General features: G+C 36.7%; 1 protein-coding gene across 1 annotated transcript; it reads left to right on the top strand.

Moving 5' to 3' along the window:
- The first annotated feature begins 54 nt into the window (after positions 1-54).
- On the top strand, positions 55-17,868 carry RAB5A (RAB5A, member RAS oncogene family). The gene is made up of 6 exons (XM_014937791.1): positions 55-117; positions 6,282-6,532; positions 10,200-10,351; positions 11,335-11,457; positions 13,358-13,451; positions 16,386-17,868. The coding sequence occupies exons 2-6, from the start codon at positions 6,370-6,372 to the stop codon at positions 16,499-16,501; spliced, it is 648 nt and encodes a 215-aa protein (XP_014793277.1). The 5' UTR covers positions 55-117; positions 6,282-6,369; the 3' UTR covers positions 16,502-17,868.
- The last annotated feature ends 69 nt before the right edge of the window (positions 17,869-17,937 follow it).

Here is a 17,937-nt window from a genome sequence, read left to right as displayed (position 1 = left end):
CCCCCGGGGCGCCCCCCCCCCCCCCCCTTCTTCCTCCTCCTCCGGCTCCCCCGCCGGACGGACGGACAGACGTCGCTCCACCGCCCGGCTCCCCCTCCTTCCCCGCGGCCCGGCCAGGTGAGGAGGAGGCGGTGGCGGGGCGGGGGTCCGCGCCGGTGGGGCCTGAGCGCACCGGCGGTGAGACGGCCGGGGTAAAGCGGGTGTTTGTTGTTGGGGCTCCTGCCGGCGGTCGCCTCCCCTGCCGGCGCCGCCGGGCCCTGCGGGGACACTGGGCCGCGGTGCAGGCTGCCGAGGTGGGCAGCCCGGCGTGCAGGCAGGAGCGGCTGGTCCCTCTCTCTTCCCGTCTCAAAATGGCGCCCCCGATTTTCCCACTTCCCCTTATTCCTGTGCCTGGAAGGGAACGGCGGGGGAGGGGAGGAGGTGGTGGCGGCGGTGGTGGTGGTGGTGGCGGTGGCGGTGGCGACGGGGGTTGGAGGGGCTGGGCCCGGGACCGCGGCGCGACGGAGGGAGAGCGGGGATCCTCCCCTGCCGTGCGGGTTATCGCTGCCCGAGCCCAGCTGCAAGGGCAGGGTTGGTCCCTTCGAGTTGCTTGTGAGATATGGAAGGGGAGGTTGGGAGAAGTGTCCCTCGCTTTCCCTTTCGCTTGCGGCTGGAGGAGGGACGGCGAATAAGGGGGGAAGTAAAATACTCGAACACGGCGCCATCCGGGGGCTCACGACAGGCCTAGTGTACTGGGTATGCCCTGCATAGGGCTTCACTGGAACAAGACATAAAGCTGGAGGAACAAACCTATGCTTTCTTATATTTTAGAGGAGAGCTGATTTATTTTACGAACGACAAAAATGCTCCAAACAATAGGCCTGTGAAAGGCTGATCTCTCAGCATTTTTGATGATTTATTTTTTTCTTCCTTATACCTCTTTCAGAGCCTGGGGATGGAAAAAAGAGGCTGAACAGCTTATTAGGCAGCTGAAATTAATCAGTTTCTTCCACATAACACTCAGACCAAGGAAAAAGCATGGCACCTTTGTTTTTTCCAAGTTGGTAGTGACTTTCCAGAGTTGCGGGCAGGCTACATTGCATGTGTGTATTGTTATCCTGTAATAAGAAATGTCAGGAAAAAGGTAGATGTTGGCTGAAGTGAGATGGCTAAAGACAATGATAGTACAGTCATCATCACTTACATTTCCTGTATGATAAACCAGTTTATCTGAAACCAATTGATACTACACATCATGCATGTGAGCTTATGAGACGGTTATTATCTTTAATTGAAAGGCTATGATATTTTTGTAGTCACTGTTGATTCACTTGTTTAACTTACTGTCTCATTATGTTTCAGTATAAACTGGCTTACACGTGACGAGTGTTTTGGGAGTTGTACATGTCACTGTCTTGAATACTCCAGTAAGATGCCATGCTAATTCTGCTAAACCTGGAATAACAGAAACCTTGGTTAGTAGGAGTGCCTAATAAATAAGGCTTTTTAGATAGTGCTTTTGAAAACATTCAAGATAGTCCAATATAAACAAATTTTAAGTATACAGTAGTTGCAACTTCAACATTAGGTGGTATGTCTCTGTTCGTGAAGTGTGAAAAAAGTTTGTTAGAAATTACTGCAATAGTAAGTGTATTCATTATAAGAAGTGCTGTCATTTACTTTGAAATACAAAAGTAGTGAAATATTCCAGTTTTAAATTTACCATGAATTTTTATTGTGGTCTTTATTTGATAATGTACTTAATCACATTCATGGTAGGAGCAGTGTTAGCTGTCTTAATCTCTTTAGTAGGCTGGCTTTTGTCACTAGTGTTATTTTGATACTTCTGTATTAGCTTTCTTGTAGTTTAAAATAGGCACTGATCTGAACGCTTACATGACTCTGAATTATGTCACTAAATTGTGTGTTTGTAGATACTGGCTAGGACTGTTTGTATTTTGTACACAGACTCAAACATAATGAAGTTTGTGTGGTAATCTATTAAAAAATTTATGACTTTCATAAACAAAACTCATTAAAGGATACTATCTAGCAGAATATAAATTTCTTTTCTGAAGTGATGAGAATACCCAGCATTTGATAAATTACTGGGTAGGATTAACTGGAGTACTGTCCTAATAATATGCTCCGAACTTTGTTGTTCTGGTGTTTCAGCAAGGAGCTTCTGTCCCACTCTTCTCTTGAATAACCCCCAAAGGAAGTTTCTACTTACCAGAAGGGCCTATATATTTGTAGTGCCCAAGACTGCAAAGTGGGCCTTGCCTTTTAAGTTATGATGGAGTTCTCACATTAAACTCCATAAAAGTAAGAAAATCTCCCTGACTTCTATCCATACAAAGCCATCCATCTCAGAAACTTCCAGAGTATTTTCCTCAACAGATATTTATATAAGTAATTCCCTTGCATAACTTCCATACGGATCAGTTTAAAAGCTTGGTTCAAGTCAAACAGTTGTGTACTTGTTTTTGTGTAGATAAATGAAAATGTTTTTTCAAGGTAATTTTTCTTCATGTGTTCAGACATATCAATAGCCTGCAAATTTTATTTAGCATACAAAAATGGGGCGGGGGGCATGTTAGTGGATTTTTTCCTGGAGATTTTCACTGAAGCTAAGGGTAAGAAGTAGGCATGGCTGCTAAGTCTTATCAAGTAAGTGTTCAGAATTGTCTTGAAACTGATTTGTCAAAAACTTTGCACTGTATGCGTGTAGGGTACTGAATGTAGTATTCCTGTCTTCTGTGTGGTGCTTTTTGTATGGTTCTCAAGGCTAGTATTTTACAGATGACTTAAGGAACTGGAGAGCGAATGAGGCCTGAGGCTTGGAGCACGTATGGGGTCTGTAGCATTGAAGTCTACTTTTAAATCCTTGTGAAGCACTATGTTCAACACACAGATGTGAAAAGAACAGGCCAAAAACATTCTGTAGTAGCTATGTCAAACTGTAGTACTGCTTCTCTTCAGATTATAAAATCTGCTTCTCTTCAGATTATAAAATCTTTTCCAGTTTCCATGTTTGTATGCTGCCATGTTGTCAACTTACTGAACGGTTTCAGTATCATCTGGAACTTCAAAAGATAATGATCTCCATGTTAACTTGCAGAAGGTGTTAGTAACTTTTTTTAATACATCAAAATATCTGGATGTGCTCTATCCATTTTTCAGTCATGCTTTTTTTTTATCCTGAGCTTTTGAAAAGTGGGTGATATGACTGTGGTGGTTTTTAGTATTAAATTATTAGGTATATTGATGTGACTATTGAATGAATGATGTTTGCAGTATGTTTCTGGGACTTGATGGCCTTCCTCACAGGTAGTGTGATCTGTCAGCTTGACAGCTGGTTATTTTTGTACATGGTATCTAAGTGTCTAGAATGATTTCTGGTGAGGGAGGAGGGATGTTTTAAGGGTGTAAACTTTGAAGTTCTGTGATAACTGCAGCTTCTGTAGCTTGGGTATCTATAAAAATTGAATTAAGTATTTTTCTTGACAACCTGTTTCAGCTTTGGGTCCTGAAGGAGTTTTGCAAGGGGGCAGTAATTACTGGTTTGTAAGTAATATAAATCTGAATAACTACGAGCTGTAAATGGTCAGTTGAAACAAAAAGATATTATGCAAGTTAAACCAATCTTGCCTGTTTCTGTCATACCTCCTTTTGCTCTCAGTATGGGAGACAGCAAGCAAAGTAGTCATAGCAAGTAACCAGTGTAGTGGGTTGATTTCCTCACAGTTTGTCATCTAGAAGTCACTTGCTCCAAAGAGTACTAACTCATATGGTCATTGGATTTTGTCCCTATGTCTTAACACTATGGAGTCTAGAAGAACATGGGATGGATTGAGATTAAAGGGTTTAAAATTATTTCATGGTTATCCAAGCACATAGAATGCTACAACAAACAGATCTATTTATTTTTAAAACAGAAATAACTTAATTGTCTTCATTACTTTTCCAAAGGAAAAGATAAACAAATGGCTAACAGTATTCTGAGCTACCTATGTTTTGGCTGTGCCTTGCTGCTTTCTCTCTTGTAATATAATTAGGGAGAGATTAACTGTTGTCACTCGTCCATTTTTATCCAAATTGCTCTGCAATTTCTGAAGCATTTTTCAGCAGCACATGTAGGGGGGGAAGAGCCTTGCTTGAGAACCAACACACCAGCTGTGCATGAATTGTCTTATGCTGTAAGGGTGAAAGGTCTGGTGTTTTTAAAATGACTATCCATTCTTGTGTAGTAAAATATTCAACCAAAATTAATTTAATGAATAAGAATTTTAATATGTAATTATCATAGTACTTAATAATGGTCATTTGATATGCAGGGGCTTTTTTGCTTCATAAAAACATTCACAAGTTTGTAAGAACATATATCTAAAAATAGATATTTATTAGATCATGTTGTGCAATTAAAATAAGAAAAAATCACTTGATTTAAGGATATCATAATAGACAGGACAGAAACTCAGGACAGAAGGGGATGAATATGGGATTAGAATAGCCTACCTGGAAGAAGTTAAATTGTTTTTGAGAGGTGTTGGAAAAGTAGCAACGTGACCAAATAAGACTGTTGTTAAGATGTTTAAAAATTTTTTTCAAAGACCTATAATCAAGTTCTGTTTACAGTGAGAAATAAAGTATGAGCTTTTCAATGTTATGTTGGTGAAGAAATAAATAAGAAATCTTAGCATTATTTATTGCATGGAAATTTGTTTGTAAAGGAGTATCTTAGTGGAGGATGGGGTTCTGCTAGAATGCTAGAAGCACTTTGCAGAAAAGATTCTTCAGGACTACTGCTGAGTTTACAAAAGGGAGAGCTAAGAAAGAGAATGAAGGCTTAGAGTCTGAGGCTAGGTGTGTAGTAAACTGGGATGCTGAAGTGCCTGATACATGTGCTAAATGGTTTATAGTGGGAGGATGGCTAAAGACTACTGCTTGGTTTAAAGTGTGGTTACTTTACTGTAAGGAAGAAGTTATTTGAAAGTAGCAGGTTTGCTTACTTTTTTGCAGCATATGTATTAAAGCCATTTTCTGCATTAGGAGAATGTGCTCCAAACTAACTTGCTTGCCTCCTATGTGCTAGAAAAGCTGTATCCCCAACAAATGTGCACAATACAAGTAAATAATCAGCTGGATTAGGACAAAGTTAAAGGCTGTTGGGGGGGCATTGGGGTTTTTTTTAGCGGAAATACAGAAGCAGATGCTTCTCTTATTGGGAGCTGAGTGACCATCACTTAGGTATAATTCCTGTGGGCTCGCTTGGAATTTTGTTTTGGGAACTGAGAGGAAAGAATACAAAAAATTATTATAACTGTTCTTTCATACAGCAATGCCCACCTGCAAAAAGATTTAATCTCTACTGTTAAGTGTATAAAAACAGATTTTAGGCTCAGAAGTGATATCAACAGTGTCTGAAGTTCCCTGTCCATATGAATAAATACTTTGATTTATTTTTTTTAGGGTGTTTGAAGGAAGAGTAGGTGGACTAAGGAATACACTGTGCATACTTGTTCTTAACAAAGATCTCTGTTCTGAGTATTGATTTGCTAGATCATGTGTTAGTATTGGAAATACCAGTTTATCATTGTATGATAGTTCTCTGGTGGCTTGCACAAAGTTATTTAGAATTCTTACTGGTCAAGATAATCCAGTTTTCTACATATGGAAGGCTTTGTATTTTTGCTTCTGAAAGTACAGTTGTTAACTAGAGAAGGTATTAATGTGCATCAATAGGTATTTGTGCATCAATATATTCTGTACTCTTATTTAAGGAATGGAGTGATCAAGGAATGATTGGAGTGAATTTATGAAGTATACTTGCAAAGGCTTGGTGTGGTGATTGGGCTTTCCCAGTTTGCTCAATTTTTTAGCATTCTTTAGCAGTGCTGACTTTAGAATACTGCTTAGCAATAGCAAACATTGGGGAAAAATTATGTCTTATCACTTGATATTTTACTAATAATGTGAGAGTCTGAATCTGTTGCGTTATACTTCAATCTTGATATATTAAGAAATGAAAGACTGAAGTCTTGCAAGAAGAAACATAATTGGATTTTAATGTCCTAATTTGAAGCTTTAATGGGAAGGTGAGGTATAGAAGATAAGTGGTTCATTTGTCAAAGATTTTTTTCTATAGCTGACATCTTAACAGTGATGATAGTTGTACTCTGGACTGTTGACTTTGGTAAATATTAGAACAAGTTATATGTAATCCGTGCTTGCATTAGTGAATTAGATTTTTCTTACTTGGTTTGTAAATCTAATACCACCCACTATCTTTTCATAAACAGGTTGTTACTGGCAGAAGCACTACAGAGATCTGAATCCTGGGACTTGCTTTCAAGAGCTTGAAACAAAGGACTTCTTTCTAATTTGGGCATGGCTAATCGAGGAGCAACAAGACCCAATGGGCCAAATGCTGGAAATAAAATTTGCCAGTTCAAACTAGTACTTTTAGGAGAGTCTGCAGTTGGCAAATCAAGTTTGGTGCTTCGTTTTGTAAAAGGACAGTTTCATGAGTTTCAAGAAAGTACGATTGGAGGTGAGAAAGTTACTCTGTTGATTTGTTTCATGCTGAGTTTATATTGCCCTTGACAAGGTTGAATGTAACTACACTTCTAAAATGGGTCATTGACAGCAAGGATCAAATCTGAGCCCTGTCTGTAGTTGAGAACTATAACTCTGAGCCCTGTCTGTAGTTGGCAGGAGGCTGTAGCAAACATCCATGTCAAGTGAGAAAGCAAACATGTGCTTGAACTGCATAGTTTTGAAAACTGGGCTTGATGTTACATTTTGTTTGTGGGTGGATTTATGGCTGTTTTAATTATACTGTATGCTTAATGCATGAAATAACTGCTTAGTAAGAATTAAGAACTTAGTTTCTATGGAAAAAAAGTGCTACATCTTCCAAAAAGTTTGTGTTGCCTTTTTTGCATACTGACTTTGCTTTTGATTTGGGAGAACTTGCTACATTTCTGGATATACCTTTCTTTGTTAGTAATCACAGAATTTAATGTGCTGTTTTCACGTTTTGTGACTTTAAACAGAACAGGTGCTGGCTACTAGAATTAAAGAAAAAAACAAATCTGTTTAACCATGGACAGATTTTATCCCCCTTCTTATTTGAAGTTGTTTGTGCTTTGAGTTGTATTCCTCCTTGGATAAACTTAAACTTCTCATAAAACTACCTAATGGCATACAGACATAAACAAACCATGTATTTTATGGATTGATAAATATTCTCTAGTAGTCCTTGTTGCTGCTTGCATGAATTGGTCTGTTTCATTGTAATATTTATGTGACGCCATTTCAGTGGTCTGTATTAGTCTTTAAACATTGTTGAAATGTAAAAAATCTACAAAGCTTACAAAAATAAATGCAAGGTGGATTTCATTGCACCATCATTTACCCTATCTCTAGCTGTTACAGGTATTTATTTTATATCTCTGTCAGCATAAATAGAGAACCTCTGTTTTCTCCTTTACAAGTCTTATTAATGCGAACTTTTGGCTTTGTGTTTTATCGTGGCTTTAGGATAGGTGTCGGTGTGAAAGGTTGCTGTATTATCTCATACAGCTATGTGGTAATGTGGAAAGCATTCTCAAAGATCTATAGTGAATTAACTTCCCAATATCAACATGGTTTTTAGTTTTTAAAAAAATCCAAACTGGTAAAATAAAGTGAAATCCATTGTTCAGTTTCAGCAATGTCCAGTTCATTTAACCTCCTTACTGGTTTTTCTTGGTTTAGTGTCCAGGTAGAGCTAGGGATAACCCAAACTGTTACACTGTTTAAAATCTATACAAAGGTTCAACAAGAGCTTAAGTTCGAGTTCAGATATACAGAGTTTAGTGTAAACTCTGTATTAATTCATGCCTATTCTATTTAAAATAGAAACAAGGAAATGCCCTATAATACAGTTGAGAGATGCTAAATGCAGCAATATTGGGATTCAGAAAAAGTTTTCTATACAGAAAGCTAACTCTGTAGATTGTAGTTGCTTAAGGTGTAATTTGTTTTTGTATACAGAAGGGCCTTTTAACAAAGAGAGGCTTGTGTGCATTGTGAATCTGAATAAAACCATCTGAAAGACAGTGCAGTTGAAGGCAGACATGTTGGATGGAAGTGATGTGCTTTTGCCACTTCAGACTAGTGTAGCAGTTCCTGTTCCTTGCTTAAGACAAAGGTATGGCTGTTAAGGATGATAGGCTTTCAGACGATGAACACAGCTGATTAATTGCCAATTTACGATGGCCTTGCAAGATAGAAGAAAGTTACCTTTTTTGCAGAAATTAATTGGCATTTTATGGTGGTTGAAGTGTCTGTTTCAACAAAAACAAGAGGATGTCATAGAATGAAAACCTTGTTTTAAATCTAAGTACATTCCCTCCTTTATGGAGTTGAGGTACATTCTTCTGTTGAAAAGAATAATGCTTCTATGAACTTCAAATTCCACTTGTTTAACATATTGTCTCTGCCTTGGAGAAATATAATATTTAGTTGGTTCTGAGGAGGAAACCTTTAGTCTGGTGCAGGATGTATGTGTTTTTCTCTTTATTTTGGTTCTGGGCTTTTGTAGGGAGCTACTAAGAGGAGCCTGTTTTACCAGTGCTTGGATATTTAGCATTTAGAGAGATTTATGGTGATTTAACATGGGAACATCAAAGCCTTTGCCATCTCCAACCTGCCTGTTCATCTGGGATGGATGCTAATATCCCTGAAGCAGCAATACCTGACAACTTAACTAACATACAGAAGCTGACTAGTTAGGGTGTCCTTTATAAAGCAAGATGGACTTGCTTTTGGTTTACTGTAATGAGTTGAACGTTGTAGCAGTTTTGGAATGATTCATAGGCTGTGATGTCTAGGAGTATGTGGGACAGGGCAATGTCCCAGGTATGCAGGGTTATTCATGGGTCAGTGCCTCTTCAGACATTTGATTTAAAGCGGCCACAATCTGTCAGTATGCTTTAGTGGTGACAGTCTCCAGTTTTGCCAAGTAGGGGACTTCCTGTAGCATTTCATCAAGCAGGCCGCCTGAAATATTACTTTTTTTTTTTTTTTCCCCCTGCTGTTTGTGGAAGGAGCAAGGGCAAGCCAGTCCAAAGTATTTCACTAAATGTCTGTCGTGACTGGGAAAACAACTCCAAGCATTTGTGCTGGATTGCGCAAACTTTCGTCTCAATTCTTAGGATTGTTGCATTTTCTGTTGTGTACGTGCTATAACTGGGCAAACAATGTGACTGTAAAGCAGGTAATCAAAACAGCTTTTCAGACCGCTGTAATAGCTGTGTGCTTATTTTTAAACTTCAAAAGCTACGGTCAAAACAGATGGCTGAGTTAAAACTCAGAGCGTTAAGAGAACCCAGTAGAAGGAAATCTTGCTTTTCAGTGTTTCGTTTCTTGTTGGTTTTTTTTTCCTCAAGATATTCTAGATATTCTAGCTTAGTTTTGTAGTATGGGCTTCTGTGTTGTGTGGGTACTTGCTTCCATATTGATAATAGGTACCTCAATCATTATGAGGAGTAACTGTTTGAAAACTTGGAATAAGTTATTTACTCTTTTCTATACTTAGAAGACCATTATTTATGGTAATGATTTCAGCTGTAGTGGCAATGGATGCAAGTTTCCCTGAAACTTTGCAGGCTGTCAAAATTATGCTAAAATGAATTCTTGAGATCACTTGCAAAGTCAAAAACACGTCTGCTTTAAGAACAAGAACTTTTAAGGATTGTTTCTTCTATACCCATTAGCTAAGGTGGAATTGTCAGGAGCTGAAAATCAAGGCTTCAAGATACTGTTTCAAGTAATAGAAATGCGTGGAACTGTAAATATCAGAACTGTTGGATTATAGCCTGATGGGATGCTGTTACTGGTACTCTATAGTCTGTTGAAACAGGATGAAATGTATCTAGAAGGCTTAAGAAAAGGCTTGTGGTTACTCAGATTAGCTATTAACAAGAAAAAGGGAATTCTTTCCAACTATTGCTTTCATGTGTTTTTAACTTGAGGAAGGACTGGTTGTTCAAATAGCTGTTCTATGTTGATCAGTTATGGTCTATCAGCTAATGCTTGCTTCAAACCTGCTATGTTTTAATAATAGGCTTAAATTGTTTGAGGAAATCATTTGCGTCTCTGTGAACATAATTTTATATTAATATAGAGATATAAGCAGACTTCTGGTTTCAGCACCTCTATCTTTTTTGTAGCTGCTTTTCTAACCCAGACTGTATGTCTCGACGATACAACAGTAAAATTTGAAATTTGGGATACAGCTGGGCAAGAGCGGTACCACAGTTTAGCACCCATGTACTACAGAGGAGCGCAAGCAGCTATAGTGGTATACGACATTACAAACGAGGTAAGTACTATATTAGGGAGGCACAAGAGAGATTTACAAGTTGGTGATTTTTGCATTGATCTTTCCTTAATTTTTCTTGCTGACTCGTGTGAATCAATGCATAGTTTCACAGAATCATAGAATGGTTTGGGTTGGAAGGGACCTTTAAAGGTCATCTAGTCCAGCCCCTTTGTCGTGGGGAGGGATGTATTTCACTAGATCAGGTTTCTTATTTCATATTGGACTATGTGATGTTAAATTGTGGTTGTAAACTTTTCTTGCTAATAGACCATTTCTAGGAGTTTTTTTACTGTATTGAAAGAAAAAAAGAGAAAGCAAATTGAATTGTAGAAATGTTTCAAACTCACCTTTAAATTGGTTCACTGGAGTTGTGCTGTACTCTCACCACGTTGCTGGTGGCAGTTTATTTCTGATAGTGAAAGACATTATTTTAATACAGTATTACTGCAAGTTACAGGTAAGGATTGGGAAGGTAGCACAAGCAATCGGGACTAAAACCTAAGGTTATTTGATTTCTTTTTATTTGAACTTAGATCAGATAAGCTTCACTTCATTTTTGGTAAAATGAGACTTAAAACCAAAAACCCTCAAACTCAGAAACTGTGTACCATAATGAACAGTGCTCAGTAATTAGAAAGCATTTTGAAACCTTTTCAATATAGCTATTCATAAACTTGATTCTTCTAGAGGAGAAATTAAAATTCCAATTTACTCTCTTAACCACTTCTTTCCTTAGTCTGTCTACATAAAGATCTTCCTATCTTTTCTTACCACTTCAGCTTTATCCCAACTAAGCATATTTGAGAACTAAGGTAGGAATGTTTCATTTTAAAGCTCAGTTAACAAGCAGGAATGTGCCTTTGGACAAAGGTAGCAGCCTTGCATTGGCCTTTTGCTTGAAGTCTAGATAACAGAGATTGGGATAATAGATGAGTACAAAAGGATGATAAAACTCAGTTGCATCATTTTGCAATCATTAACAGGAGTCCTTTGCCAGAGCGAAAAATTGGGTCAAAGAACTTCAGCGACAAGCAAGTCCTAACATTGTAATAGCTTTAGCAGGAAACAAAGCTGATCTAGCTAACAAAAGAGCTGTGGATTTCCAGGTATGTACATACATTCTGTCTATAGAATTAGCATTTTGTTGGAATAGAAACTAAATAAACCTATGAGGAGCTTATATGCATAGCCTAGGTAGTTGTTATAGAGGTCATGCTGTTAAATACAAATGTCAGCTGAGACTAATTAAATTATACATGCTACTGAAAAATCTATTTGTGTAGGAGTGATATGTAACAATAAACTTTTTTGAATAATTAAGTTAGACTATGAGGAATAACTAATATATTTGCATATCTTTAAGGCTAGTTAGAGATAGTTAAGACTAGTTGAATTTCTGTTCTTTGATGTGACTTTTCCCTGTCTTCTACCCGAAATTACCAGTAACTAGAGTTTCAGTAGATGAGACAGAAGTAGTTCTCAGTGCAAATCGTTTGTTCTGACTTGTCAGCAGGAAAATGTTGATTATTGTATTGATACGAAGCTGATCATTGTGCCTAACTTGCTTAGGCTATACTGTTGAAGCAGTGTTCAAGTTTTAATTGTGCTTTTCGTGGCATTCTTCTTGGTTTAGTGGATGTATCCGTGCTCTCGCTGCTATATTTCATCTTCTAAAAAGTTTAACCAAGTCATCAGAAAATAGCTTCCAAAGCAAATAAAACTTACTGCAGATGGTTCTGGTCCATTCATGATTGTTTGAATTTGAATTAGGATAATATTTATTAGTCATTAATTCTCTTCGGGCTTTAATCTGTATTTGGTGTCACTGTGTGAGATACTGCTATGTATAGTAATGAATCCTCATGTAACTATAGTTACAAAACTATTACAAAGAAGTCAGACTGTGAAGGTTAACACTGTTTTAAGTATTTTTCTGCCACAATTCAACTTGATTTTCTGATTTTTATACTTCCAAGCCCATTGTAACAAAGTTGTGTGACAGAAGATCTTTGTGGTTTGTGAAAAATTGTATCAGTTAACAAAAGTTGCATGCATATGTGCAGTCGAAAACTTAGAATCTAATTACTAAAGTAGAACTACCTTTACTATTTTTTTGTACAACAATACAATCTTAATATTTTTCAAGAGTTTATTTTTTGTTCATGTGGATTCATGGTCTTCTTGCAGGCTTGACAATCCTTTTTCACTGCAAAGCACACTTTAGATTTTTGAGTATTTGTTAATGTGTTATTCAAATAGAGTTGCATAGATCCTAGAAGTCATCACTTAAATGTAGAATGCTGTAGTTTTTTTATCAGGTTTGGCTTTTTGCAGATTTCCTCTTGAATGCAAAAGCTGTGACCATAATCATAAGAAGCTGAGGATTCTCAGCTGAATTGGTTAATCAAGTGGCAAAAATAGGAAACTTTTTCTAGAATGTATTTCATATCAAAATTCAGACTGAAAAGGGAGATAATGTGGAAAGATATTTAATATTGCTTATTTGCTTTATAATTGTGAATTTCTGTCAGGATAATGAAATAATTCTGATCCATCTGCCTCAATGGCCAAAAGATTCAAGATAGTTCACGAACTGCTTTTCTTTCCAGGGTAATAATAGACTTTCTGACATTTGATGGTGCTTTCTGGAGTTTATTCATTCTTTCTGTCACAGCTATTGTTCTGAATCAGGGTTGGTTTTTTAATAAATATTTTCATTTATTATTTAGTTTTGCCTGATATTTTTTTGATGTGACTATTTTATGATGAGTAAGGATTTTTAAGATTGCATTTCTAAATGTATAACTGCTTGATGGAATTGTAGCTTCTTCATTGCTGATGAATAACAATTTGTCACATGAGTGTTTCAACGAACTTTCTTGCAAAATGGTATGGAAATTGTCACTTAGTATCAAAGTATATTGTCCCTTAGTATACAGAGTATAACGTGTTGAGTGATTTTTTTTTTTCTTAAGTGAAGTAATGCATTTTTATTTTAATTTTCAGGAAGCACAAGCTTATGCAGATGACAACAGCTTATTGTTCATGGAGACGTCTGCCAAAACATCTATGAACGTAAATGAAATATTCATGGCAATTGGTGAGTTTATGAACAAACTAAGAATTTAAGGGAACTGTTTTTATGAAATTCATACCATCACAAGCTTCCTAACCTGAAATTTTTGTTTTTCATCTAAATTATTCCTGGAAATTTCCTTAGGCCCTTTTAGATCATTTTGACTTTCAGAAGTCGGATAAACTTACTTGAAGCACAATTGCACAAGTCTTCTGTCAAGCACCAAAACACTTGGATTAACTTGGAATAGCTAAGCTATAGGTTACTTCTGAATTCTGCCAGCAAGTTGTGTGTTCTGTTTTGATTTCTTGATCAAAATTTGTACTGCTTCAAGTTCAAGCAAAGTAGAACTTTAGTTGTTACAAAAAATACCCAAAACCTTTCCCATGATATAGGTAACCATAAAAAAGCTTTACACAGCTTTTCTTAATTACATGATGTACTTGGCATTTGTTTTATCAAATGAGTACAAGAACATAAGTAAAAGTGTATAAATGTGTGCCTTTTGCTGGTATGTTGTTTGCAGCAGATTCCACACTGCCTTGGATAAGTGCAGAACCTGGAATAATGTACCTTTTATGAGACAATGATAATTGAAGCTGGAAACATTTCAAAATGTGGACTTGCTTAAAAAGAAATGTCAAGTACTCATTGTAGTGTAAACAAAGTATTTGCAAACACACTTTTGTGTTAAAATTTTGATTGAATTCCAAATGCAGCTATCCAAAAGTTGTGCCAAAGATGACAATGTGGGCCTAAATTCGATGTCCAAGTATAAGTAAAGGACACTTCATGTAAAAAGTAAATTTACTAATATATTTTTAGCCCTAACATATTCCTAGGGATTTCTGTAAAGATGCTAACATGTAGCAATAAGTATAAATTACTAAGAAATTTTGTGAATTCCATTGATGGATACAAAATTGTATTTCGTTGTTAATAAACAATTTGAAAGTGGAGAACAAAGAAATCATGCATTTTTAGGAGGGTCACCAACCTATATAGTAATAACTTAAATCACAGTAGTGGCTCTGCTACTGGGAAATAGTAATGTAGAGTGTCAAATTAACCTATTAAATCTCTTTTGTATTTTGCACTACAGTGACCTCTCTCCCACTTCTTTTGTGAAAAACAGTATTGCTGTCAAAATTACGTGTTTCTAAAGCGCTCTTATCTGCTGCTTTCCAAATCAGTAAAGCAGAAGGTAATTTGTGGTGTGGTTCAAACTTCCAGCAGATGCAAATTAAATTATCACTATAGCAACACTTTATAACAAGTACTTGCTTCATATGAACTATAAATACTTGGGGGAAAAACCACATAATTGTATGAGTAAAAGTATATTTTTCTTATAAGTGCTCAAGATAGGCTGCATTTAATGATACAGAAAACCTCAATTACACTATTCTGGTGAATTTTTAACATTAATTTGTTTAAAGGTAGAGTTTATGTCCTACTAATTAAAAAAAAAAGAAAATTAAATCCCCAAAGTCTGATAATTTTTTGAATTTGAGAAAACAATGCCCATTTAGTACCTGAGTATTTTGTCTGCAAGGTTGGTTGTCCATGTGAGTATTCTGTCAAATTGATGGGAGAAATTCAGCTTTGTCAGTGCCTCAGAGCAAAATATGTGCAGCAATGGACCCTGAAGGGAAATCTGGACAAAGACAAGAGGGTGTAAGTGTTGCATGGAACTTGGAGTGGCCTTTTGCACAACATGAATGTGGTTTGATGGGCCATGAGTAAACATGATCTTCAAAAATGGGAGACAATGAGACCATGGACAGAATTATGGGATGGAAGCTACAGCTGCTTGTAAACTGACTGCTTTACAGCTCATTCAGAACTTCCAGTTCAAAAAATGCGTATTAATTTACAGTTCTAGAATGTATCTAGAATCCAAAGCGACAGTGCTCTGTAGGCATATTTTTTATTTATTTTTTTTACTGGTGCTTGGTACTGTCTCAGCAATGTAGTATTACATGAAACCTTGGGTTCTATCACAGAATTGTAGAACAGCCCAGGCTGGAAGGGATCTCAAAATATCGTCTGATCTAACCTTTTGTTGGAAGGGGAGCCTTGATGAGGTTACCTAGCATCCTGAGATCTAGCACCACAACATATCTTGTTGGTGTGTACTCTGCTGGTTTTCTGGTCGTTACAGTTGCATTTCATTAGTTTTCCTAAAACTTTTAAAAGTTGGTCAAGGTAATTGCTTTGGAGTCAAAGCAGGCAGCCGAATGTGAAATGGGTGGTTGTTGGGTCCCAGTAACATGAGCAGGACAGCCCCATGGAAGTCCTTCTACCTAGAACTTAGCAATTTTCTGATGGAGAGAAAGCTGGGAGGAGCTACTGCTCAGAAGGGTAATATTTGTCACTCTTATTTTTCATATTAGCACCAAAAAGGTACCTTGGAGCTACAAGGACAACAAAGAAATTATCACTGTAAATTGACTAATAAAAGCTGAAGAGAAAAGACAGCTTGGAAAATAGAGGAGAGACTTGATCTAGTGCTGTGGGCTGATTTATATGTTGTATGCAAATACTTGTTGTGGCTAGATAGCTGGGCAGCAGTTTGATCCATTTCTGTCTGTTTTGTCCCTTTTTTATTCTTTCTGTATCTTTTAGCATTAACATCCCAATCTTAAAGCCTGTTCTGTGTAGGTGGATTCCCACAAGAGCTGTCACTTACTGGCATAGCATACCTGTGCAGATACATTTTACTGCTCAAGTTACTAATGCATTTCAAAAATGCTCTTGAAAATCATAGATAAGGTAGTTAATCATGAAGAAGTTAAGTGTCTTAACTTCTTTTATTATCAACACACTGAATCAAACCAGATTTTATAGTGATTACATTGATATGCTTATAGATTAACAAAGTGTTAACTGTGTACTCAGGTCATTTGATCTTAGTTCAATCTCAGTTTTAACTCTTGTTTCTTGTTGATTTTATAGCAAAAAAACTGCCCAAGAATGAACCACAGAATGCAGGAGCCAGCTCTACCAGAGGAAGAGGAGTAGACCTTACTGAACCCACGCAATCACCCAAGAGTCAATGTTGTAGTAACTAAAACATCAATTGCTTTAAACTGTTCTGAATATTCTTCTGCTTCCTAACTGTTAATAACCATGGGATTGGAGTGCTTAACCTGGCCCAGTACAGCTTCCAAACAGCGAAGAGACTTATGATAATAGTCAAGTTCATGATACAGTTTTCTTTTGACCTAAAATTTTAACATGCATGTATCCGTCACTGGCTGTAATGTTTCAGCAGTAGAGGAGAGATGGAATCGGAATAAACTTCCTTCAGCTGAAAGGTTTTAAAAATCACTTACCATTAGGGGTGTAGAAGAACTACTTTCTGTGGACCTAATTGGCCAGTTCCTGTAGCCTCAATACTGATTACTGTTATAATGAATAGAATTGGGACTTCTCATAACTCTCAATTGTGCTTTAAAACCTTTTTAGAAACAGGGCGTAAAAATTACTTAAACTTATTCACAGTATTGATGCAACCAGTTGTTTCTGCAGGTATCTACTGTTTAGTTATACATTCCATAGTTTAATAATTTAATTACAAATAATACTTGCATTAACAATTTTAAGAACTCTGTGCTTGCAGGAAAGTGGAGTTTTAGTTGGTACACTGTATGTAAATTATATCAACCCAGTTAGATATCTAAAAAAATTAGTGATAAATCAAGTTTAACTTCATTTCTAATCTGTTCAGAGGGTACAGACCAGTAAATTCAACTTTATGACTTAGGATTTTTTTCCTTCTACAAACTGTAAGAGCTCTTCAAGTAAAACAACAACAAACTTGGTGTCTGTGAGTTCTTTCTTCGTTTTGATCATTGCTGGCCATTACAGTTTGTTTTTCCCCTATGGAAAAAAATAGTGCACTAACAATTATGTACATCCAACTTGATTTTAAATTTGGATATTAATGTACTGTAAATAGGTACTCTGCATTGTAGTCTACATTTGTTTAATACTTTCTGTAATATTTAAGAGTTGCTTAAAGGTATACAGAATGTACAGTTACTTAAGGCTAACTTTTTTCCTCTCTAATCAAAGGGGGTTCTAAGTTCTTCCTTTACGGCTAGAACAGTAATAAACAATGCTCCTGTATCTGTAACATAAGTACTGCTGTCTGTCAGTAATGAACTTTGCAACTTTGTTTTCCAAAGTACATTTTATTTTGATCTGTCCAGTATATTGCACTAATTCTTTTAGTTATTTTCATTATATGAAATCTACCAAGTGTGTCAGAAGAGATGAATTAGTCTATTTAAATGTTGAACTGATAGCAGAAACTTACTTGTGCAGATCTAAAATTTGCAGTAATCTGGGTTTAGCAAGGAAAATGACAGTTCACCAGTGTTTAGTTTTATATTGAGGTGCTCAGGTTTGAATAAAGTGGTTTAAAAAAAAATTATTTTTGATTACTGTTTCTTACTGAGAGTTTCAGAAGGTTTTATTGCGTTTGCTTAGTTCCAGGCAAGAT

Source organism: Calidris pugnax, unplaced genomic scaffold, assembly GCF_001431845.1.
Source record: "Calidris pugnax isolate Ruff unplaced genomic scaffold, ASM143184v1 scaffold11, whole genome shotgun sequence".
In the NCBI taxonomy this organism is placed as follows: domain Eukaryota; kingdom Metazoa; phylum Chordata; class Aves; order Charadriiformes; family Scolopacidae; genus Calidris; species Calidris pugnax.
The sequence above is the reverse complement of the archived record's forward strand: the minus strand, read 5'-3'. Positions and strand labels throughout refer to the sequence as shown.

Bases quoted from the DNA above. Each gene is read 5' to 3' on its own strand.
- RAB5A (XM_014937791.1), top strand. From the start codon at position 6,370: ATGGCTAATCGAGGAGCAACAAGACCCAATGGGCCAAATGCTGGAAAT. The intron at 6,533-10,199 runs GTGAGAAAGTTA...TCTTTTTTGTAG, and splicing joins TCAAGAAAGTACGATTGGAG to CTGCTTTTCTAACCCAGACT. The intron at 11,458-13,357 runs GTATGTACATAC...TTTAATTTTCAG, and splicing joins AAAGAGCTGTGGATTTCCAG to GAAGCACAAGCTTATGCAGA.